The sequence below is a fragment of the Lithobates pipiens genome, unplaced genomic scaffold (genome assembly GCF_037356315.1).
Source record: "Lithobates pipiens isolate NorthernLeopardFrog02 unplaced genomic scaffold, aLitPip1_a1.2 Scaffold_3, whole genome shotgun sequence".
Classification (NCBI taxonomy): domain Eukaryota; kingdom Metazoa; phylum Chordata; class Amphibia; order Anura; family Ranidae; genus Lithobates; species Lithobates pipiens.
The window spans coordinates 147,750,570-147,777,119 of record NW_027507790.1 but is presented as its reverse complement, the minus strand read 5'-3'; the positions used below and the strand labels follow the sequence as shown (position 1 = coordinate 147,777,119).

Here is a 26,550-nt window from a genome sequence, read left to right as displayed (position 1 = left end):
GCCAGGAATGCCTCCCCAAATGCCTCACCATTGCCAGGAATGCCTCCCCAAATGCCTCACCATTGCCAGGAATGCAGCACCATTGCCAGGAATGACTCACCATTGCCAGGAACGCAGCACCATTGCCAGGGACGCAGCACCATTGCCAGGGACGCAGCACCATTGCCAGGGACGCAGCACCATTGCCAGGGATGCAGCACCATTGCCTGGGACGCAGCACCATTGCCAGGAATGCCTCCCCAAATGCCTCACCATTGCCAGGAATGCAGCACCATTGCCAGGAATGCAGCACCATTGCCAGGAATGACTCACCATTGCCAGGAACGCAGCACCATTGCCAGGAACGCAGTACCATTGCCAGGAATGCAGCACCATTGCCAGGAACGCAGCACCATTGCCAGGAACACAGCACCATTGCCAGGAACACAGCACCATTGCCAGGAATGCACTGACGAGCGCCAAAGGAGAATCTCCTGTTTACACGGCGGCTTCTTTAATAGAAAGTCCCGCCTCCTTTGATGGACAGAACAGTCGTCCAATGGCAGTGCAGGAGAAGGACTTCCTATTACAGAGGCCGCCCGTAAACAGGAAATTCTCCTGTGTACGGCGCTCGGTCCTGTCCTCCCTGTACCTTCCGAAGCATATATATCTTTTGTGGCCCCGGCGCTGGGAGATCGTCGGGGGCCACAAAAGATATGTATGTCCAAATAACCAGGCGGGCCGTTCAAAACCGGGCCGCGGGCCACAATTGGCCCGCGGGCCGGACTTTGGACATGCCTGGCCTAGGCGGAGTGCTCTATCAAGAGCATGAAGAGCAGCTGCGACCAGTGGCCTATGTGAGCCGGAGCCTGACTCCCTCGGAGAAGAACTACCCCACTCATAAATTGGAGTTCTTGGCCCTCAAATGGGCAGTAGTAGACAAACTGAAGGTCTATCTCTATGGGGCGGAGTTTACCGTAAAGACAGATAACAATCCTCTGACCTACCTCTTCACTACTGCAAAGTTAGATGCAACCGGACACAGATGGTTGGCTGCATTATCCGGATTCAACTTCAGTCTAAAATACAGACCAGGGGCTGGAAATAGGGATGCAGATGCCCTGTCCCGAAGATCTCATGTCATGGTCGATGACTGGGAAGACTGGACTCAGGTAGCACCGGAATGAGTTCTAGCACTCTGTCAGGGTGCTGAGTTTCAAGCAAGAGGGGGCCCCAGAGCAGAGGAGATAGGAGTCACCGCAGTGGGAGTCCCTCAACCCTACTGTGGGGTAATTCAAGTAGCAGAGGAACTCCTGCCAAAGCTGTCCAGAAAGGAGCTGAGCTATGACCAATTGGAAGACCCCATGGGGAGATTGGTCCTTGAAGCTTTGGAGAATGAGAATCCAAAGGGACTTCGACATCACCCTTCCAAGGAGGCTCGCCTGCTGAGGAAAGAGTTGGATAAGCTACAAGTATATCAGGGAGTGATCTACCGAAGGGGCCCCTCTGATAACTCAGAAGATAAGTGGCAGTTGTTTCTCCCAGAGAAGCACCGAGAGACAGTACTAATTGCCTTACATGACCAGCATGGTCATCTAGGGGCAGAGAGAACTTTTCAGCTTGTCAGAAGCCGGTTCTATTGGCCCTGTATGAGGGCAGAAGTGGAGGAATATTGCCGTTCTTGTGCACGATGCATCCAGAGGAAGACTCTACCCCATCAAGCTGCCCCAATGGGCCACCTACAGAGTCAGGGTCCAATGGATCTGGTGTACATTGACTTTCTCTGCCTCGAACCCGATTTGAGTGGATTGGGAAATGTTCTGGTGGTAACCGATCATTTCACCCGTTATGCCCAGGCTTTCCCCACCAAAGACCAAAAGGCCTCCACTGTGGCCAAGGTGCTCATGGAAAAATACTTTGTTCACTATGGATTACCACAGAGAATCCACTCAGACCAAGGAAGGGACTTTGAGAGTCGTCTGATCCGGAACCTACTGGACTCATTGGGAGTAGAGAAGACCAGGACTACACCTTATCATCCACAAGGAGATGCCCAACCTGAGAGGTTTAATCGGACCTTACTAAACATGCTTGGAACTCTAGAGACAGAGAAGAAGCAACACTGGAGCCAACACATATCAGCTCTGGTGCACGCTTACAACTGCACCACAAGTGATGTGACGGGTTACTCCCCCTACCGGCTCATGTTTGGGAGAGAAGCAAGATTGCCGGTGGATCTGGCCTTTGGCATTTCCCTAGACCATGCCTCTGCTACCTCCCACAAGGGATATGTGGACCGACTTAGACACAATTTGAAAGTGGCCCATGAACGAGCTCAGGCGGCCTCGGACCAAAGGGGAGCCCGCAACAAGAGGAACTTCGAACTGAAGGTTCGAGTGCAAGACCTGCAGCCTGGGGACCGTGTACTGCTACGCAATCTGGGGATCCCTGGGAAGCACAAGCTTGCTGATAGATGGAGATCGGAGCCCTATGTCATTTGCAGAAAGCTACCTGGATTGCCTGTGTATAAGCTAAAACCAGAGGGGAAAGTGGGGCCCTTGAAAACTTGGCACAGGAATCATTTGCTCCCGCTTACTGAAGCAGTCAGAATACCTCCAGTGAGAGATCCACCTGAATCTGTTTCCATTCTGGATACCCCAGGACCTAGCACTCGGTCTCAGACCTCCCGGGTTAGAGATGGACAAGATTCCCAACAAGGTGAAGGTGGAAGAGGAGAGCTTGAGTGGCTGTGGCCTTCATCAACTCCAGGAAATTCTGCCATAGATCTCCCACCTACTGAGGATACACAGGATGGGACACTGAACCCAGAAGCTACAGAGTTCATTCCATCTAGTGGTGTGCCTGAAGGCTGGGAAGATATCCCTAGCATTTACTCAGAAGAGGAAGGAACTGATGTTCCAGAACCAGTGATGCTGTCAGAATGTGTTCCTGAAGTAGAGCCTGTGGCACCAGAGCATGAAGTCCCAAGAGAACAGAGAGCTCGTCGAGTTGTGAGACCCCCCCAAGAAGCTAACCTACTCTCAAATGGGAGAGAGCTCTGAGGACTCTGTTGTGACTGCTAGAAGAAGTGCTGAACGCTCTAATCCTTCCACTGACCATTTGGTGGAGGGCAACCCCAGCTCACTCTCTGGCACAGTTAGGCAGGCCACTCATGTCAGTGTGACCTGTGGGACAGGGAATCCCACCTCTGAGTTCTGGTGGAAATTCCCTGTACCAACATCATACTCAGCACTTTCAAAATTGGTACAGGATATGTGTTAAAAGTTTATCTTTGGGGACCAAAGAGTTTAAGTGGGGGGAGTGTGTAGCGGGGTCTCTTTAAGAACTATAAAACTACTGTTCCCAGAACCCCGCTGGTTCCCAGGATACTTTGAGTTATGCCCCAGAGACTTATGGGGGAGGAATATAAGGAGGGAGAGAGGCCTAGTTCTCTCTCTTTGGACACCCCCCTCTCTTCAAGCAAGAGGAGATCTGTGCTGAACTGCTGAGGCACAAGGCCTGAAGCCTGGGCCTTGTGCTCTTTTCCAAAGAGCTCTCTGCCAGCCTAGTTGCACCTGAGAGACATTTTCTCATTCCTTGCTGCAGTACACCAGAAGGATTGAAGACTCGGAGGTCGGTGGATTCCTGTTCCTAGACGAAAAGGCAGAGAAACCGGACTTGGACTTGTCCGGGTGGTGAGAGCTGTTTAAAGACAGATGCTTTATCTTTATTATTCGTTTGGATTACAAAGTTGTTCTTCAAGTGCACCACCGAAAGATTGCTAGCGAATATTGTTTTACTGGACTTCCATCTAGATCAGTCAGGCCTGACTGCATAGGTAGACAGTGCTGGGTGTTTACCCATGTGGGGAAGTAGCTGAAAAAGGGCAGCGCTAGAGTTGCATAGCAATACTTTATTATGCTGATTTCTCTGTTTATCTTTATTACTGGTTACTGCAGGGACCTGATTATGTGTTGCAATCCAAATGTTTGATTCATGTTATTCCTTTTATAAAAACAATAAGTAAAGTCAGTTATATACTTTCAAAGATTGTCTATGAGCTTGAGTTACCCACGCACGCACACACACATATTTAGAGTATAAGTGATTTCATGTGTATTGCTAGATACTAACTGTGCCAGAGTGGGTAGTGCAGATTGCCGGGGGGTTGGCGGAGCTGTGCTCAGGACCCAAACCAAACTTGCGGCCCTCTTAAGTGAGGGTATCGCTATATGTGCATTAACAATTTCTTCTTCAGGGAAGCCACTGTCTGCAAGCACACAACAAGCAATAAATATTACAGAAATTACATATATACAAAAGACATGATACATTGAAACCCAATACTTGAATACTCACATGCTATTTCTGTACCAAAAGTAGGCACTATCTCCTCTTTAGGCGACCGTTCCAGAAACGGAAAGACAGGCCAAGAGAGGAGGGGATTGAGCCACAAAAGTGGAGATGGTAAGGATAATGGTAATATGGATCTGTTTGCAAGGTCACCGCATTCAAAGCCCTGGAGTCCAAATGAACTCAACAAAGGATGGGAATAAAAGATTCCTTTGCACAAATGTCCAATGGCCCATCAAATAGGAAGATGTTATGTTGTATAAACCTCAATCTTGTCTAAAAGACCTACAACAAAAAGAACCAAGAAACATTTTAGTCTACTCCCTAGCCTTACATCTAACATAGGACAGAGATTCCCAAAGTGTAGCTTACCGCCATAACGAGGTTTCCTAGTTTTATACGAATATCACCGAATCTGGGGCATCCAAAGGACATAGGAGAAATTCCCACCTACTTAGAGCTTCTGGCGTCTGCCTTAAATAGCCCTTATTGAGTGGATTGGCACCAAAAGACTTCCTCCAATCAAAACAGAGGCTCCTCCCATCTCTCTAACCACTTCATTCTGATTGGAGGTTCTCCGAAGAGCTCCTCCTCTTTTCAACAATAACTTTTTTTCATTGGAGATCACCCAGGTGATTGCTCCAGGTATATAGATTCTTATTGGTCAAAATCGCGGCATTTTTGCCGCCATTTACATCACTTCCGGTATGGCCACTTCCACCGGAACCGGAAGTGACGTCACTTCCGCCCGGAACCGGAAATGACGTCATTTTCCGAAAACCGGAAGTGACAAAAAAAAACAAAAAACTTTTGTACTTCCTGGAGAAAACATCTTACTGGGCAATGACTGTAAGCAATGACTGCAAGTTATTATAAGAATGCATGGGAGGAAATAAACACTACAAAATGAATCGCTAAATCTATTGCAATCCATTTGAAAGGGGGCTCATCTTAATAGACTCAAATTAATGGGCATGTGGAAATAAATCCACAAAAGTGACCATAACTAATACAGATACACCAATTAAATTTGTCACCTGCAGTGTGTCACTAAGGCAAGAACTAAAACCACCGACACAGGAATAAACTGGATAAACCTCCAGATGCCACACACAGTGGCTATCGGGAACGAAAACTAATGCCCAAATTAGTGGCAAAAAAAGGGGAGCGAAGAAAGGGGTAAGAATAACCCCAACCACAGCGCCCTCCCAACAAAACCACCCCGATGGGCTTACCTGTGCCGGGAACGCGGTGACCACAGATCCCACCAAACCTATTATAAATCACTTAAAAACATGTTAAAGACATCAAGTATTGTTCACATAAAGAAAATTGTGTATAAAGATACAAATGTATTTTATTTTTATATTGTTAAGAAAGAAAAAAAAAATAATAAATAAAAAAAGGAGAAACAGAATCACATCTGGGTAAGGAGCCCAATTGTCCACCAACCAGCTAATCATTCAGTTTTACCTGAAACATAGCCCTCCAGGAATGGCCTGAAGCTCTCTGTTTCATTAAGCCCTGGATAAATTGTAGCTTCCAAGAATTTGATCCAACGCATTTCACGTTGCAAGAGTGTCTTGTTCCAATCCCCCCCTCTAATGGGTATATGTACCCGGTCTATCACAGTAAAGTTTACAACCGGCATCCTATATGCATGAGCGTCCGCAATATGTCTCCCCAAAGGGAGATAGAGGTTGCAGATCCTCATGGCAGACAAGTGTTTACTGATACGTTGGCCTAATTCTTGTTTGGTCTTTCCAATGTAGAAAGCCCCGCACTCACATTGAAACAGGTAAACAACGCCTTTAGTTTTGCAATTAGCGAAGTGTTTTAGTCGAAAACTCTCACCGTTAGGTAACTTGAAAGTAGTCCGTTGTTTTATGTATTCGCAGCAGGAACAAGACCCACATGGGTATGTTATTATGTACAGGGAGGGACATGAGGCTTGTATGTGTACAGAGTTGTATGTGTACAGAGTTGTGTATGTGGGGCTGCCATATATACAGGTGTGTGTGAGGGGGGGCTGCCATATATACAGGTGTGAGGGGGCTGACATATATACAGGATTGAGGGGGGAGGGCTGAGTGCGTACAGGTGGGTTGGCCGGTGTGCAGATTTGGTAGGATGGGCCATAGGCAAGCCCTGGGGGATGTTGGTGCTCAGACTTGTGGGGGTTGGGGGCCCAGGTCTAAAGCTGTGTTCACGTTCACTTTCACGTTTTTATGCACATGATTTATAGTGGAATATTTAACTTTATAATTTACTTGATTACTGCTGTTGCTATATTAAGGTGCTGCATCTTTATTACTATTTCTGTTTTAATAAAGTCGCGGATGTAATCTGGGCCATATATCATGTGGGATTGGGGTGATTAAACTTAAGCAGTAGGTGCATTTACAATGAGTTGGGCCATTTCAAAACTGTGTTTAAGCACATGCTGCCTACTTTTATTCATTAAAAGGAAAAATTCACATGTACATCAGTTGCCCACACAGGGGTTTCTTCCACACAATGTGCACAAATGAAAATGCTGAGCCACCTCGCTCACCTGTTGGCTGCACTGTTGGCTGACTCTTACCAGTCCCATTGACTGTGTTGTCCAGTTCTCCCGGAATACTGGAACATTTGGCTCTCTAGCTTTTAGTCACAGTGCCCTGCTGCACAGCCCACCTCTGGGATATGGATTGGGGTTCTCCTGCCACCCCCCCAATAGGAGCCAATCTGACTCCTGGAACTGAGACCTGCTGTCTCCTGGTTTCTGGCTGGACCCCCTGATTCTTGGCTTCTAGCTGGGCCCTCTGACCGCTCAATGAGACCTCTGTCTCGTGGCTTCTGGCAGGGGCCCCCTGACCTTGGGTGAGACCTTTCATCTCCCACACTGGGAGCAGTCCCCAAACTGGATGCTATCTCCAAACTGGGAGATCTGAGCAATTCTCAGACCCGAATACATAATGACCCTGCACACCCATGCAGTCAGCCAGGTTGCAAGCGTCTAGCAAAACCCGGACACATGAATGACTGTTCCTATCCAGAACTACACAATTTGGAGAAAGCCAAAAACACAGCTTTGATAGAAATGATAGTTCTGAACCTCCCATTAACCTTAAAGTGGATGTAAACCCGAAAATGTATTTTTTTTTTATGTCATAATGTAGAGTAAGATTTCCTATCATTTGAGCCCAGTCTTGCCACAAAGAGTTAATCCATCTCTGGGCAATCCTCTTTTATTGTTCAGTGAGATAAATCTTGAAAAACAGAGAAAAACTTTGTCAAATCCTGCCCCTTGCTGGGAGTGACAGGTGATTTACATATCTCGTGCACTAGCCTAAGAGACATGCATTATTTTTTAATTCCCTCCCACTCCTTTCTTCTGCTGCTCTGCCAGGATCGGATGTTCCACACTTCAGCATAATTGGGCATGCTGAAATCATGTGGTTACTTTCCTGTCTTTTCACTGGATGTTAGAGATCATAGCAGAAGTTCAGCGTAAGAAATACACAGGAGAAAATGCATGTTGATAAGGGGAGTGTAGAGGTGGGCGGGAAGTCTACTGACATCACGACTCCACCCACTGAGCCCTGGAAAACAGACCCACCCACAAAATCTGCAGTTTTTTGGGTCTCATAGCAGACAGAGGGGAGACATTTGACAGATAAGTATACATGCAGGAGGCATGTATATCCTTCTAAATAACCAATATTGCAGTAGTTTAGAAAGGATGAGAGTTGGTTTACATCCACTTTAAATGCAAATCCTGTGTCACATTTACCTATATTCTTACAGTGATGGGGCCTCCCTCTGTCGCAATAGACATCCTTCTGCCTCGGGTAGACCTTGATTATGATGCCCTTTGGTACAAGACCTGCCCCTTCTACTGCTAGCCTTTGCTATTTGAGGTAGCATGTGGTCAACTTTATTTGCAGAGCTACTTTTCAATTAAATCGACCACCAAACAAAAAATGCAGAGATGGTTTCCTGTTTCCTAAAAAAAAAAAAAAAAAAAAAAAGGAGCCTTGTGCCTTCTTTCATCAACCCCTGTGTTCCTTTTCTCCCACAGTTGTCTTGCTGAATCTGGCCAAAAATGTCAAGAGGTGGATAGGAAGAACACAAATTAAAATTAATTATAACTGTTTCATATTTGGAAGCTGGATAATGTTTTCCCCTCCAGGATAAGAAAAAAAAATTGTAGCTGTAGGACTAAACTTTTAGCTAAACCAGTAAACCTTGATAAAGAAACAAATGCACCACTCTAGGTCTGTCCAGTGCTATAATGCCCTGAGAAAAAGGATTCAGGTCTGAGTTGTTCTGAGTACACTGAAGAAGATAGATGTGGAATACCGCACACTCAGAAATAAAAATCCAATTTATTTTTTCAACAGGTTAAAATCTTGACAGTAGCACACAGCATAACACAGAGGGAACATGATTAAAGCGTTTCATGTCACAGACACTTAATAATCACCTGCAATTTATGATTAAGTGTCTGTGATGTGAAATGTGTCTACCTTGTATGCGAGGGTGCAGTCATCCACCTCTATCTTCTTTGAACCAGTAAACCTTTATATTATAATTCACAAATTATATTGTCCTCTATAAACTAGATATGTCCATGACGAAAAAATAATCTAGTTGTATTGTTCATTTAGTTCAATTCGGGTGATTCATTCAATTCGTATCTGGAATTTGTATTCGGAATTTTCTTTGAATTTACGAATTTTTTCAATTCAACCCGATAAATTTTCAAATCAGTCTAAACAAAAATGTTATAATGGTGGTTGTGACGGACGCGGGTGTCAGATCCCTGCCCTCCTCGCTAACTGGCAACGAAGGACCGGCCAACAATGCCACACTCTCAATGCTGCACCCAGCACAAAGATTTTCCAGCTTGCGGGACCACAATCTAGGTGCGGGCAGCCTGAGAGCGATTGTCACTGGGCTAATTACACAATTATCCCTTTAACTGCCACCACCCCCGTTTAAAAGACAGAGCCGGGGGGACTCATAATTTTAGCAATACCAATTATAATTTTAGAATAAGCGCCTGCAACACACATTGCCACCACAGACAGGTCTGCTCAGTGCCTTACTCTACCACAGTAGCGCCCTTTTAAGAGACAGGTTCGTTTATAGTTTGCATCAAGAGCTTTAAAGACAAGGTTAACACTTTTCAACATAAGGATTTATTATGAAAAGGTCAAGGTTGGTGCGAATAAAACATTTACAGAAAAAGTTTTTTTTCAAAAAATAAAGACAATATACAGCCACAAAGAAATAAAGTAGAATTGGGAAGGAAGAATACATGCAATTAATGTCCGAGGGTTGATCAGAGTTCGATCGATGAGCAAAGGTAATCGGTTCTCAAACTTGGCAGATGTTCCTGCTTGGATGGTAAAAGGAGAACTGACCATTACCTTGGCCTCTCCTCTTTTCTGTCAAATCAAAGGGGGTGTTGACAGCGACCAGTGACCAATCGTCTGGTCATCTTGTTTAGGGGTTGGTTGCTGGGAGGTGTCTACACTCATGACCCTGTCCCAGGTACACTTTGTGATACATATTCATATCTCTGCCTCTCTACTGTTTATAGACTGCAGATATTCATTTTAGTGATCAGCATGATATTTGCTTCAAAACAAGTACACACATGACAGGTTTCCCATTTCAGGCTTACCTAGGAGGAGTAAGGGGTCCCAGTGGCTTCCCATATGACCTGACATAGGGGTGTCTGGACTTGAAATGTTAGAAATTATCTAAAGAAACTAAATATGTCCATATTATGGCTGTGCTATGATTGCTTTGGAAGTTAAGAAAACATGTTGAAGTTTCAAAACTATACTGATCTGTCTGCACTCTATGTGGTTTGAGGTATTTACGACAGGTATCTGTTGGTTCTCTGAATGGAGAGGGTGACAGTTTTACTACAGGCCTGAATATCTTGCCAGGCAACATGAGCCTTGTTTATTGACCTAGCCTGGTTCTGCTTCCTCTGCTGAGATAACCTTTCTTTCCTTTTGAAAATTTTTAAGCTTTGGATTCCTAAGACAGGGAGGGGGAGTTCAGATTATTCTGTAAGGTTAGCCAAGCTGTCATGGCTGCTTTCCAAACAACATGGAAACTAGTTACAACATTTCATATCGTTACAGGGGTCATTTACGAAAGGCAAATCCACTTTGCACTACAAAGTGCACTTGAAATTGCACTGAAAGTGCACTTGTAAGTAAAGTCGCTGTAGATCCGAGGGGGACAATAAAAAAATAGCATTTTAGCTTGCACATGATTGGACAATAAAATCAGCAGAGCTTCCCCTCATTTCAGATCTACCCCTCAGATTTTCAGCGACTGCACTTCCAAGTGCACTTCCAGTGCAATTTCAAGTGCACTTTGCACTTGTAGTTTGTACTTGTAGTACAAAGTGGATTTGTCTTTTGGAAATAAACCCCATTGTTTTTAATTTGAATTCAGCAAAGTGAACAAACAAAAAAAAAAAAAATCTTCATCAAATGATTACAGTGACTCTTTAAACAACCTTTGGCTTAACAAAAACAGCATTATTTGGAAATTGTACTCTAATAACACACACAGTCTTTGATTTCAGCAATATGTGTACAGTTAAAATTGGACTGGAGTTCAATGTAAACTTCGATTCAAATTTCAGTTCGAATTTCTGAAATTCAGATGAATTTGGTTACATTATTCGGAGCATTCGGTAAAATTTGTTTATATTGTAATTCAGGTATTCGGCCATATCCGAATCTCCGATTAAGGAAAAATTTGTCTGAATATTATTTGGAACAAAATGAACCGCACATGTCTACTATTAACCTGTTTTCCCAGGCACTAGCCCAGGAGCCCTTAAAGTGTATGTAAACCCTCTCATATACCCAGTGAAGTGATTGGCCTCGGGTGATACACAGAGATGAAACAAATCCCCCTACATAGGTTTTACTTGTTTATCTACAGTCTTCTCTCCCCTACACCGCTTCAAAGGGGTAGAATCATGTTAAAATCTTTCTCCATCTGCCAGTATTACAGAGGAGGGGGTGGAGAGCTGCAGTTACACTGTGTGAAAGCTGATTGGAGGAAAGGCACACACCCCCCTCCACACAGCAAACAGGAGCAAAGGAGGGATACAAAGCTGTGTTCTGAATACACAAGCTCCGTGCTGAGCTCTCTCCCCCATTACAATTTTTTTTCTCATGTGTCGGGAAAGACTCATGCTAATAACAGATTAACAAAGCACCAGAGAGAACTGACACTTAGAGCTTTGGAAAGAGATAAGTAAACACTACAAATATACGGTATATGCTTTGTTCAGATTTTATGGCTGAGGTTTACAACTACTTTAACCTCCCTGGCGGTATGATTATTTATGATTTTAGGTGCTGAAAGCGGTACAATTATTTTGCATGGAAATTTGGCATTTTATATTGTAGGTCTGCAATTCTTAGGAATAACTCTCTTAAATCTATTCAAACAAGAGTCCAGTAGACATCCTGGGTATGATAAAGTTTATAATATAATAAATAACTATAAATAATGATAACAAATAATAATAAAAATTATTCAATAATGTAATCAAATCTAAAAACGCTGAAATTTGCTCATTTGCAGAATTGTCGCTGTCATTAGATTTCGTTTTTGATGATGGATCTCCCCACAAATCGCTATCGCTCAATTGTGCAAGTGATTCTAATTTATTATCGCTGTTTTCTAGCTAAAAATTATTCAATAATGTAATCAAATCTAAAAACGCTGAAATTTGCTCATTTGCAGAATTGTCGCTGTCATTAGATTTAGTTTTTGATGATGGATCTCCCCACAAATCGCTATCGCTCAATTGTGCAAGTGATTCTAATTTATTATCGCTGTTTTCTAGCTGGTCTAAAATCACTTTTGACATAAAGGGACACTTTTTGGTTGCTATGGACAATCTCCAAATTCCAGGCAGAAAAAAACTGTATTTATAATATAAAAGTACATGCATTTTTTTTATACAGTACTGTAATCTGTAAGATTACAGTACTGTATGTGTATTGTGTATTTTAACTTTTTTGAATTTGGCGTCGATCTCTGCTCCCGTGCGTCGTAACGTCGCAGGTAATGGAGCTCGGCGGCACTCGGGCACTGTGTGAATCGAGCGGAGGAGCTCGCACACGCAGCAGGGGGGACATCGCTGGATCCAGGGGACAAGGTAAGTAAGTCTCCCTGTATCGAGTCTGGCTCAGGGTTACCGCTCGTGGTACTGAAATTCCAGCCCGAGCCAGACTCGGGATTACCGCCAGGGAGGTTAAAGGAAGATAAAGATTTTTGCTGTATTTGTAAAATAACTGTTCACAGTAATAACTACATAATTGATGTAAAAAATTCTCATGATTTAATGATATTATTATGTCTTGCAGATTTATCAGCTGATCCAGATGAGCTTAGAAATGTGGTTGCTTTGTATCCTGAGATTGTCCTGTCCATAGAGAAGAAACTTCGGTCCATTATAGACTACAAGAAAATATCTTACAATGTGCATCAGTATAATAAGGAAGAGTTTATCAAATGGAGAGCGAGCCTTGGACAGAATTATACAAATGTCATCTCTAACTTGAGGTGGCATATTGATTGGAACAAGAGACCAAAAGCTTGTGAACTGGCCATTGATAAATGGCTAGAAAGTGGGAATATTCATCTATGATCAGATCACATAAAAGCTTCCGCTGTGCAGGGAAAGTATTCCTAGATCTAATTATATTAGCATTAACCATGTCGCTTCTTAAGTAAGATGTAGTTGGCTAGCATGCACCTACCGTTTCTATGTGTATAAAGCACACAAAATCACTGCACAGAAAAGTGATGAGAAATGGCCTCACCAAAATTGTAAAGCCCTTAGATGATTGTATCACCTTCCTTTATTTTTATTTTTTTCCATCCTTGATTTTCACAACAGCAGATTGATATACTGTAAATAAGGGGAGATCAATGCGCAAACCAATAGGAGAAAAAATCAACAGGCAGCTGCCAACATCAGGGTGTTCCCACACCAAAACAACAAGCTACTATTTATGGATATGAATGTGGCGCTTACCAATCTCTAATCTAACAATACATATAAATATAACTACCGTATATACTCGAGTATAGGCCGACCCGAATATAAGCCGAGGCCCCCAATTTACCACAAAAAAACTGGGAAACTTATTGACTCGTGTATAAGCCGAGGGTGAGACATGCCTGTCCATCCCTGTGTGTCCGTCCATCCCTGTGTGTCCGTCCATCCCTGTGTGTCCATCCATCCCTGTGTGTCCATCCCTGTGTGTCCGTCCATCCCTGTGTGTCCGTCCATCCCTGTGTGTGCAGCCTTGTGTGTCCAGCCTACCTGTGTCCCGAGCCTGCGTCCCGCCTGCGTCCCGAGCCTGCGTCCCGCCTGCGTCCCGAGCCTGTGTGCTTCTGCCATGCCAGGATCGCCGCTCTTCTCGTCTGACAGACAGGGTCGGCTCCTCGGCGGCCATTCCACTGTTCAAAAGCCGCGCCTCCGTCTGTGATAGGCAGAACACTCAATTTCCCAGCAGGCTGTGTTCCGCCTATCACGGACATCCTCTCATCCTCGTCCGTAGTATGAGGATGAGCGGATGTCCGTGATAGGCGGACCACTGACTGCTGGGAAATTGAGTGTTCCGCCTATCACAGACAGGCTTTTGAATAGTAGAATGGCCGCCGTCTGTCTGCTCGACACGCTGATCGGGCAGGCAGACGGCGATGACTCGAGTATAAGCCGAGGGGGGCACTTTCAGCCTCAAAAAAGAGGCTGAAAATCTCGGCTTATACTCGAGTATATACGGTATATAAATAGTACTCTGAAGGTACTATGAGAAAAGTAGCTCCACAGGAATAAAAAAAAATCATCCGGGGCTTGATATCTCATAGATAATGTAGACAGCAATCAAATAGTAACAGCCTCCACTAATCAATGAACAATACTCTTCTTCCCCTTCAATCACACAGTTGTGAGGAAGCAAGGAAAAAACCAACAATACACACTCTTACAGACCTCAAACTCACTGTCAATAGACTCTCTAGATAGCTAAATTGACTCAATAGTGCTCAATAAAAAATAATAAATAATAAACCTCAATAATCAATAAAACCTCAGTAATCAGTATAAATAGACTCTCATAATAAAAGAAGTGTTCTCATAAAAATATATAAATCCTCAATAGTATTCATACAACTAAAAATCAATAAACCATAAAGGATAAATAACAAATAAATGCGAAAAAAAAACAACATTAACAAAAAAAAAAAAATATATATATATATATATATATATATATATATATATATATATATATATATATACCTAAAATCTGTAATCATCCAATATAAATGTGGAAAAAAAGCCCACATGTGAAAAAAAAGCAAAGTGCCCAATTTGAAAATAGCTGACTCAATGATAACATTCTTAAATTAATAATTGATATGATGTAAACAAATATGAATTAGTGCAAATGACAATTAAATAACGTGAAAATCAGCAAAAATGTGCAAATAAGCAAAAAGATGTGAACCATGCATAAAGTGCAATTATGAGATTGGTTGTCATACCCATATATAGCAGATTGATATACTGCTTTATTGTGCTTTATCGTGGGGCTTGGTGTTCTTTTCAGAGGGGATAGAGCTTAAAGTGTATGTCTAGGTATTAGCCATATTTACCCCTTAAATCTACCTCTTACTCTCTAGAGCAGTGGTCACTGGATGTGGCCCTTTGCTTATCTTTATCTGGCCCTTGAAGCATTATTCCTGCCACTGACAACAATGGGGCAGTATGCCTTTCACTGACACCAACGATGGCGCATAATTCCTTCCACTCTTTATCTGGCCCTTGAAGCATTATTCCTGCCACTGACAACAATGAGGCATTATTCCTCCCACCGACACCAATTATTTCTCCTTCTAATACTAAAAATCAGGCCTTGTTTACTCCCACTGGGCACAGTCTGCCCCCCCAAAGGCTGAAGGAAAGTAAACTGGCCTTTTCTTTAGAAGGTTTGGAGACCCCTGCTCTAGAGCATGTCTCTAAAGCGGGGGTCTCCAAACTTTCTTAACCAAGGGCCAGTTTATTTTTTTTTTCAAACTTTAGGGGGGCCTGACTGTGGGTAGTGGGAGTAGAAAATGTCCTGAAGTCACTGGTAGTAAAGAGTGTCCCATCTTTGGTATTAGGGGAAGGAATAGTGCCCCAGTGTCAGTGGTGGAAATAGTGCTCCATTGTTAGTGTCAGTGGAAGAATAATGCCTTATACACATGACCAGTTTTCCCGTCAGAATAAACTCTGAAGGTTTTTCCGATGGTATTCCGCTGAATCTGTCTTGCGTACACACGATCATACAAAAATCTGACCATCAGGAACGCGGTAACGTACAACACGTATGACGGGACTAGAAAAAGGAAGTTCAAGAGCTAGTAGCCAATAGCTTCCATCTTGTACTTGCTTCAGAGGATGTGTCAAATGGCCAGCCTCTTGGGAAACAAGGCAGCAAGTATTTTTCTGTGAAAGACAGGTGGAGTTCTGTAGTCCAGCAGGCAAAGCTGTTTGGGATTTCAGTGCTGAAAATGCACTGTGCTTTGATCTCACACATGATGTTAAGAGAATACTTGTTTTTTGACAGAATTAAAATTTATTTTGATTTATGATCAATAATTTAATGTAAACAAATATGTAAAATCCAGTGTAATTAATGTTTTCAGTAGGGATTTACTGGCTAACCAATCATTGTAATTTATGGGTCTGCTGCATTTGGCTCTACAGGGAATAAATGGTTTTGGAGTGAACTATCCATTACGAGTGGCAGGCAGCAGGTTACCACGTTGCAAAGGGGAGAGTGATGAGATGCATATCTCCCAATTGTCCATCAGTTGGAACTAAATCTCTCTGTTCATCATTCCTCCTTAAAGTGGTAGTAAAATCAGAATTGTCCAAATCTGTTAAGAGGCAGAATTTTTATAACAGAAGAGACCCTAGAGGTCTCTTCTGTCATACGTGTCCCCCCTCCACCTGCCTGTCAGTGGGTAATGTGATCTGAGCCACACATGCGCAGCTTATACCTCATTTACGGCCTGATCTACCTCCCATGGTAATGTGACATCCTGTGCGCATGCGTGGGAGTGACTTCACCTTGGCACGGCCAATTAAGCGGCCAGAGATGCAAAACCCGAAATGAGGACTGAGTGAAGATAGAATTGCCGGAGACTGGAGAGAGCCCGGACAGCTCATCCCTATAGGGCTGCATTTGTAGGTAAGTCTGTCATAATGTACTACCATAGTATGCAGTGCTATTTTATATTTTAAAAGAGACTTTACTACCGCTTTTGGTGCCCATATTAATTATTCCGATAACTGCATTGGTTATTTTTGCATGCTAATAAAAAAAGCAGAGGTAAAGCACATAGAATGGGGCAGGGGGCATAAGAATGCTGGTCAGAGCTCTGACTTTGATGCAGAAGCCACTTATTGCCTAATTGAGAATATTTTGGGTTTTCTAGGGCATGCTGAAGGTTTACCACGTGGACATGAAGGAACTCTTGGATGTCTTCTTCTGAAGCCTGTGTACAGTCTAAAGCAGTGGTAGGCAAACTTTGGCCCTCCAACCATGGGCGTAGCATAAGGGGTTACAATCCTGCCCCTAGCTCCAAGAGGCCCCTGCAGCCTCCCTGTCATATTATAGTCTCCACAAAGTCCAGCCTCGACCTGCCCTAGGGCCCCACAGCCATGCTCCAGTACTGGGCTTCCACTTTGACTTCCACAGTCCACGCCCCTCTGTTCTCATTGGCTGGGGATAAGCTGTGAGCCATTTCCTGAATGGATAGGAGCATGGGGTGAGAACAGCCCAGGATGGGCAAGTGTCTGTGCTGTCAACATGGAATGGTAACCAAGCTCAGCGAGTTAAGAGGAGGAGAGTGCCGTCCTGTAGCCATGATAGGACCGATGTCACTGGTGAAGTAAGACACCGCTCAGTGTCTTCTAATCACTAGCTGGGATTCTCTGTACCCCCCCCTCACCCAGAATGTCCGCTTACCCCAATTCCCTGACAACTGGGGAAAAGCCATGCACCCCCAGGAGGTGCCCTTCCCCCAACACCTAGAAATTGCTAAAACAAATCCCTTAACACCCCCTGAGGGGCCGCAGGCTCCAGATGTCACGTCACATGGCTTTGCCCCCACAGATATAACTCCCTCCCCCCAAAGCCCCCTGACCACCCCCTCCACCGTGAATGCTATGCCCACTGCTGAGCTTCTTTCCCAGTACAGCACTCTATACTGCTCCTCTGCAGGGCTGAAATCACATTATTTTACAACACAGCAAGTCAGCCATGATTTACATAGGGTGCATTTGCCTACTGCAACTACACTGCTGTTCCGACCAGGGGATTTCATAGGTCAGAATGGCAACATGAAAGGAATATACACCTTGTAAAGCAGGGGTGCCCAACCTTTTAAAGAGCGAGGGCCACTTAAGCGATTTAGTAACCAGTCGCAGGCCATAATGAGTGGAGCGGGCGGATGACAGGTCCATGTCCACCCTGCATATGCACATATATATGACATGGCTTGCTCTACTTTGTGGGCCCTCAGATCTGATCTGCCATGATGGAATGGTACGGATCCCCTTTCTGTTTTTTTAGTGGATCGAATTGGAGGTAGGAGGGTGTATACAGCCACAAGTGCGTTTACATCTGTTACTCAATAGAGGTGAATGCAGGGTTCGATTGGGTCAGACCATTCATACCAAAGGGGCCTAATGCTGCTTTCACACTGTCGCGCTGTGGTTTACCTGCACTGCAGGTGCAGTTCAGTACACCTGTGGCTCTCCTGCGGGTTAGCTGCACTTTGCTTTAGACTTCTATTATATTCTGCAGGTTTGGTGCACTTTCTGAAAGTGCACCAAACCCACAGGTGATAACAGAAGTTTATGGCTCAGTGCAAGTAACCCACAGGTGTTCTGTGCTGCACCTGCAGATCAGTTTGAAAGCAGCCCAGTAACCACTGCAGAAGAGATATGCCAATATATACACTGTGATTTTAGTAATAAACGTACCTTTTTTTTACAATCAGGAGTGCTTTATTGAACTTCATTATAATACAGAATCCACATACAAGGTATACAGTCAACATTGTACAAAAGTCAGCATATCAATCATAAGACCAAAATAAACGTACCTTTAATAACAATCTTCCATTCAGGTATCGCCGGCTGTTGCTGTCCCAGGCAGAGTGCATTTGGTATCACTCCGCCTGCGACAGGAGGCAGTGCTATACAGGAAGCATTGGTTTATGCAGCTCTGTAGCTACTTGCTTTCTCTACCGCCAGCTTCATTAACCACTTGCTTACTGGGCACTTAAACCCCCCTCAGTCCCAGACCAATTTTCAGCTTTCAGCGCTGATGCACTTTGAGTGACAATTACGCGGTCATACAACACTGTACCCAAATGAAATTTTTATCATTTTTTTCCCACAAATAGAGCTTTCTTTTGGGGGTATTTAGTTACAGCTCGGAGTTTTATTTTTTGCTAAACAAACAAAAAAAGATGCAAAAAAAAAAAAAAAAAAATCATGTTTTAATAGTTTGTTATAAAATTTTGCAAACGGGTCATTTTTCTCCTTCATTGAAGTGCGCTGATTAGGCGGCACTGATAGGCTGCATTGGTGGGCACTGATGGGCTGCATTGGTGGGCACTGATAGGCTGCACTGGTGGGCACTGATAGGCATAGTTAAGGCGGCACTAATAGGCACAGATAAGGCGGCACCGATGGGCACAGATAAGGCGGCACTGATGGGCAAAGATGGGCACAGATAAGATGGCACGGATGGGTGGCACGGATAAGTGGCACGGATGGGTGGCACGGATGGGCACTGATAGGTACCACAGATAGATGGGACTGATGGGCACTGATAGGTGGCACTGATAGGTGGCTCTGATAGGTGGCACTGATGGGCGGCACTGCTGGGCACTGATGGGCGGCACTGGGGTGCAGCACCTTTGAGGCAGATTTTGGGTGGCACTGTGGGTGGCACTGTGGGTGGCACTGTGGGTGGCACTGTGGGCACTGCTGGGTGGCACTGTGGGCACTGCTGGGTGGCACTGTGGGCACTATGGGCACTGCTGGGTGGCACTGACAGGGGGGCACTTACTTTATTTCAGGATGGCACTGCGGGTGGCAGGTGGGCACTGGCAGGGGGCAGGTGTCCGCTTGAATTGCTGGCCGTGATCGGGACTGATGTCCCGAACACGGCCGCCGGCGATCGGCTTTTTTTTTTTCTCCTCGCGCTGTCAGCGCGAGGAGGAATAATAGCCGATTACCGGCTCCGTTTTATCACATGATCAGCTGTCATTGGCTGACAGCTGATCACGTGATAAGGGGTCGGGATCGACCCCTTACACGGATCGGTGATCAGGCGAGTCTCACGGACTCGCCGATCACAGAGCGCGCCGCGTGCGCCCCTCAGGGGGCGCGCAGGCCGCTCGTAACCGGGACGACGTCAATAGACGTAGTCCCGGAAATGTAGGTCCGCGCTAATGCCGTCATTTGGCAATAGCGCGGATCTGAAGTGGTTAAAAACACTGATGCTCTGGGATGGCGGGTCAGCAACCCACAATTTGGGCCTGCCAACCCACCATTCCAGAGCAGGAGGTTGCGGGCCACATCAGAGAGCTCCGCAGGCCACTGGTTGGGCACCCCTGCTGTAAAGGCTGATAGACTGTGTGTAAAGGAATGTGATTTCAGCCATGTGTATTGTGGGGGGGGGGGGGGTGGGGGGGGAGAGGAGCTGTTTACAGTGCTGGAATAGTAAAGGAGCTCTGCCAAATGACCTGCCAGGGTCCCCTGTCCTCTGATTCTCCAGCAGTGATCTCTGTCCTCCGATTCTCCTGGGTGATCTCTGTCTTCTGATTCTTCAGGGGTGATCCCTGTCCTCTAATGTAAGGAGGAACTCTGGGAACTCAAAATTTTTAAGCCACTTTGAATATCTTGGCATGTGGTGGGTGTATCTGCACACACCGAGTTAGTGGTGGGTGGTAGTGGGGGGGCCCAGGTCAACTTTTGCATCGGGGCCCACAAGCTTCAAGCTACGCCTCTGCCTCCAACTGTTGTTGAACTACAACTTCTACCATTCCTGAGGCTCTGGGAATCATGCTTAGTGCCTGTCAGTCTTCCAATGCCTCATGGAGGGGGGGTGAGTACCTACACCTATTCTCTGAGAAAAGAAAGCACAGAGTATGAGAAAATACTAATGTTTATAGTGCTAATTATACCAGTTCAGCAACATGATGTTCTAAGAATTTATTATAAAATGTTGATAATCAATATAACAACAACACCTTTTATGGTTACATTTGGCCTCTTAAAATTGGTCCTTCATCAAATATTCACACATGTTATAAACATACACAATACTACACAAACATAGATTATAGAGATGACTGGCACCACCTTATGTATACAGTAGCGAAAATAATGATTTGATCCCCTGCAGGATTTGTAAGTTTGCCCACTTACAAAGAAATTAAGGATCTATAATTGTTATCATTCTGTAGGTGTATTTTAAATGATAGAGACAGAATATCAACCAAAAATCCAGAAAAACAAAACAAAACACATGATACAAATGTTATAAAATGAACAATCTATTTGCTTTTAGTAAATCAACTTCAAAGTATCAAGTGGAATACCATAATACACAATACATAAAATATAATTCACATTTTATAACACATTGCATCTAAACACTGAGATGGTTATCAAAAGCAATAATTTGAATACTATTCAATCTTCTGTAGTGTTATTAAGGTAGTTTCTTATATTAATGCTGCGTGGTATTTTGATATTGCATATTGTTATGATAAAACACAGGAGGAAAAGGAATATATTGTGCCACAAACAGTATTATTAGTAGTAAGTAGTAAGCTGGGTTTGTGATTAATAATAAGATCCAGCCTACCAGTCACTAATGATAATATGTATGGCACAACATATGCCTTTTTCTCTTGTATTCCATTATAAAGATTTGCATACAATATGATTATACCATGCAGCATTACAATAAGACTTTACTCTAGTAACACAACAGAGACTCTAATATTATTGAAATTATTGCTTATGATAAAATGATAGTGTTTTATTCCTGCGCTACCACTGGTGATCTATCAAATGTCAAGGGCTGCTGCTACTACCGGAATGGATCACACCGTATCCACTTAATATGAAACTTAAGATATGTTGGTATTGCGTTGCCCCTAAATTAAATAACGCTCCAAGGGTGATAAGTATAATGCCTAGTTACATAAATTAATAGTTTAATATAAAAATATATATATATATATAAATGTCTACTGAATAATATCAAAAAGTGCAAAGTGCTACATTAAATAAAATAAAATAAACACACCACAGAGGTGATAGAATCCAAATAAATGAAAATCAAGTGAACAAAGGTAAGTAACTAAAAACAGTCTCTTAAAAAATTACAAAAAAAAAAAGTAAACGCACTACAGAGTCAATTGAAAACCTCCACAGAAACACAACTGCTTCAATTGAGTGCAAAGCCAAAAAACAGTGAATTGATCATAAAGTGCCAAGTGCGTCTTATAAAAGTGCAAATAAGTAAACACTCTCCAGAGGTGATATAAGTGAACCACCCTAATAATAAACAAATGATATACAAGAAAATAAGAAAGAGTATACCTAGACCAAAAAGAGGGTACCCTCTCCTGATCACATGGAAATAAACTTTAAAATTAAACAAAAAATATATATAGTAGTAAATGCACTACAGAGCCGGCTGTAACATACGTTATATCAGAATGAATCCGGCCTCTATAGATTAAATATACATATTGAAATCCATCAAAAAGAAAAAGATATAAATATTCAAGTCCATAAATAAACAACAGTCTCCTTTAAGTGCAAGTGCTTTGTGCAAACTTGTGCAAATTCAACTGAGGTGTGGATCTCCCAGTGCTTAATCCCGTTGTGATCACAGTTTAGTGGGCAGTGGCCCCTTACCTATAGCAAGGAGGGATTTGCATAAAGGTATATAGATTTCTTTATATGTCTTCTCTCCTGGTAAATTCGGTCACCTTCTCCTTTAAATTGTATTCTTATTGCTCCGTAGGACCCAATAGATTAATAGAGAGGGAATACCATAGTGTAGTATCCCCTGATGAAGTCACGTGATGTGATGTCACGCGTAGGGACGGGAAGGAAGCTGACTGTGGATGCACTTTCTGCTGATTACTAGAAAAAGGCTTTTTTCTATCTATTAATGTGTGAGTACCCTGTGTATGAAATTTTTTAATAAATGCTATTTGTGAAATACTACACTATGGTATTCCCTCTCTATTAATCTATTGGGTCCTACAGAGCAATAAGAATACAATTTAAAGGAGAAGGTGACCGAATTTACCAGGAGAGAAGACATATAAAGAAATCTATATACCTCTATGCGAATCCCTCCTTGCTATAGGTAAGGGGCCACTGCCCACTAAAGTGTGATCACAGCGGGATTAAGCACTGGGAGATCCGCACCTCAGTTGAATTTGCACAAGTTTGCACAAAGCACTTGCACTTAAAGGAGACTGTTGTTTATTTATGGACTTGAATATTTATATCTTTTTATTTTTTTCTTTTTGATGGATTTCAATATGTATATTTAATCTATAGAGGCCGGATTCATTCTGATATAACGTATGTTACAGCCGGCTCTGTAGTGCGTTTACTACTATATATATTTTTTGTTTAATTCTAAAGTTTATTTCCATGTGATCAGGAGAGGGTACCCTCTTTTTGGTCTAGGTATACTCTTTCTTATTTTCTTGTATATCATTTGTTTATTATTAGGGTGGTTCACTTATATCACCTCTGGAGAGTGTTTACTTATTTGCACATTTATAAGACGCACTTGGGACTTTATGATCAATTCACAGTTTTTTGGCTTTGCACTCAATTGAAGCAGTTGTGTTTCCGTGGAGGTTTTCAATTGACTCTGTAGTGCGTTTACTTTTTTTTTTTTTTTTGTAATTTTTTAAGAGACTGTTTTTAGTTACTTACCTTTGTTCACTTGATTTTCATTTATTTGGATTCTATCACCTCTGTGGTGTGTTTATTTTATTTTATTTAATGTAGCACTTTTTGATATTATTCAGTAGACATTTATATATATATATTTATATTACACTACTTGATTTATGTAACTAGGCATTATACTTATCACCCTCGGAGGGTTATTTAATATAGGGGCAGCGCAATACCAACATATCTTAAGTTTCATATTGCTTATGATAACCATCACATAGTTTGAATGCAATGTGTTATTTCATGAAAATTTTATTTTATATATTGTTTATTATAGTAGTTCATCTAATACTTTATTTTTAGTACATTCTACACTTTACTGGTTATTGAAATTCTCTAATATATTTGATTGATAAAAAGCTACTCAACATTTTGTTTCCTTTTTTCTATTTTTTTTCTTTTACACTTTTTACCCGTTGTAGAATTTATGTCACACCTTGTATCTGAAGTGACAGTCTATCACAAAATAATAATTATTTTATGGAGGAGGACCCACTTTCTGGACTTTCCTTGCCAACATCCAGTAGTTTCAGTCATAGTATACTTTTTCATCTATAGGCACCTCTGCTAAAACCACTACCCAGGGATTTTCGGAACTCTACCTAGCCTCATTTTCCAAAGGGGAACTAGGATTAGGCATCCTGAGAACATCTGAGAATATGTGTGGAGAGTTAGTGCCCGTTCACACAGGAGCGACGTGACTTGCAGCGCGACTCACAGACGCGACCTGCACACGACTTCAGCGGCGACGTGCAAAATGACTTCTGTATAGAAGTCAATGCAAGTCGCCTGAAGTCGCCCCAAAAATAGTACAGGAACCTTTTTCTAAGTCGGAGCGACTTGAGTCGCTCCTATTAGAATGGTTCCATAGTACAGAACGGAGCGCGACTTGTCAGGCGGCTAAGTCGCCTGACAAGTCGCGGTAGTGTGAACGGGCACTTACATTTTTGCAAGTGCAGAGTAAGGGTTGTGTGTACCATTTCCTTATGGTAACCTGCAACCTCACCAGATGTTACAAATTCCACTTCTTTTGACTTGTCTATAGCAAAAATGTTTTTTTATCATAAGCCTTACTATACCATAAGGGTTCTCCTGCCTTCCCCCTTTTCTTCCTTTTTTTCTGCAGGCATTCCTCAAGACTCCCTTTTGTGACCCTGGGAAAAATGTCTGAGATGGAGATTCCTTGTCTTCTGATGATACATTCTTGTAATTATAGTGATATATGCTTTTTGAATACCACCTACACTGACCTTCCAGCGGGCCTGCTTTTCTGCCATCTGCCATAATCCTTGGACTTACCTCCCCATGGTGCCAGCCTTATAACTTTGTGCTCTTGTATTGTGAAACATGGCAATCTTAATAGCCATGTAATCTGACTAGTGAGTCCAGAAATTGTCATGTGGTCAGCTCTATATTGCATTGAAATTAATTATATAATCTGCACTATGGTAAGAGCTTGCTGATCACAGAGAGGATTTGTTTTATTACTGACAATATGCTAAGGCCATGAATCCAACTGATGTGCCTGACACTCTACAACATATACTTCTAGTCAATGTACACAAGAGGTTAACTTGGACCACACTGTCCAGGGGTTTCAAAATCGGCATAACTTAATCATCTGCCATTTATGCTGGGATCTGTTAGGGTTCTGCCTCCAGCTTTATTGGTGTCTCTAATGCATCAGTCACTGCTGTGACTTTCTCTTCTATACGTGTATTATTTTAGGTTTTTGTATCAGTGCCATAGTAATTATAACACCCAGCCCTGATATATCCATTCTAACTGTGCTAATGTAGTAAATTTTATATTTATGCTTATGGCCAATGGCCTTATTTGGCCAGTGATGTCACCACTATCCATGCTGCATTACCTACATGGCTGAGGATTCCTGGCCATATAAGTAAATCGTGCCTGTGAAGTCAGAGGTTTCTTAGGTGTTAGCACGTGGGATTAATCTTAGGTTAGAGTGTCACTCTTACCCCAAATGCAGGTGGTCAGACACTACAGCTGGCTTCTGTGTTCTTCACCTATAAGGCAAGCAGACCTACCATTACTTGATTGCCCCCCAGACAATGCTATTGTGCCTGGCTACCATGCCAGGGCAGGCTCAAACTGAGCAAAGCAAACAGGTACTTGTGGTTGGCAGATAGGCAGAGTGGTTAAATGACAGTCCATCTAAAATGCAGGCAGAGTTCAGAGAATAGTCATTATTCAGTCTGATGTCTCACACAGGGAAATCCAATCTAGCAGAGTAGGGCAGACAAACAGGCAGCTTGTTTAGGTATTACATGTAAACACACTCTATCACAAGCATGAGACTGAAGGTTTGGCTGGCTTATAACAGGTTTGGTTTCCACCCAGAGACTGACCACATTCATCACCTTGCAGGTGGACACAGACAGGGAGAATGCCATAGCCAAATCCAGGATGCTGGAATGAGGAGCAGGAGAGCTAGGTGCTCCTGACAGAGTTAGAAACTACACTTCATGGAGCGCTTAAAGGGTGACTCCACTTTTGTGGGGGGAAAAAAATGCAAATAAAGAAAAAACAATATAGTGTATACAATTGTGACAGAAATCATGTTGTGATTGAATGTTATTAAAAATTACCTTTCTAATTTGCAGCTCTGAAATTTTCTGAAAATGCAATATGGCTACCTGGAGGTGTTCTCTACATAGAATGTGTACAGTACGTCCCCCAGAACCATAATTTCCTGCTTGTTTGATTGTCTCACTGATTTTCCCAGAAGTTTGCACTAAGATACAAGTCATATTTCTGGCATCCCCTTGAACTAAAATGTCATTTTTGCCAATATACTCCCAACTGGAGCATGTCTAAAGGGGTGCAGGTCCAGTAGCTTTCCTCATTAGTGTCCTGCAGCTGCCACAGCTGATTGATAATTATGAAACCACTGCCATAAACTCACTTTCTCACATGGGCATAGAGAAACAAACAGTGATTTCTTCAGACAAAAGGTAGGAATCTGCAACAACGTGTATTAAAATCCTTGCAATGTACATAGGTCACCCTGGGGGGAATGTTTTTTTCTCAACAAACGTGGAGTTACGCTTTAAGTGAAACAGTGTGGTTTCCACATA

The 26,550-nt window shown here is 43.0% G+C and overlaps 2 protein-coding genes and 1 long non-coding RNA gene across 3 annotated transcripts in view; all 3 read left to right on the top strand.

Moving 5' to 3' along the window:
- Positions 1-14,618, top strand: part of ARSK (arylsulfatase family member K) — a 145,465-nt gene extending 130,847 nt beyond the window's left edge. Inside the window, exon 8 of the mRNA XM_077462371.1 lies at positions 12,735-14,618. Coding sequence (XP_077318497.1) covers positions 12,735-13,018 — 284 coding nt within the window. The 3' untranslated portion in view covers positions 13,019-14,618. The remainder of the gene's footprint in view (positions 1-12,734) is intronic.
- RFESD (Rieske Fe-S domain containing) overlaps positions 1-26,550 on the top strand; it is a 278,054-nt gene that overhangs the window by 157,532 nt on the left and 93,972 nt on the right. The window lies entirely within an intron of this gene.
- On the top strand, positions 15,385-26,069 carry LOC143940711 (uncharacterized). The gene is made up of 2 exons (XR_013263910.1): positions 15,385-16,945; positions 24,576-26,069. It is a non-coding gene; the product is annotated as an uncharacterized LOC143940711 (long non-coding RNA).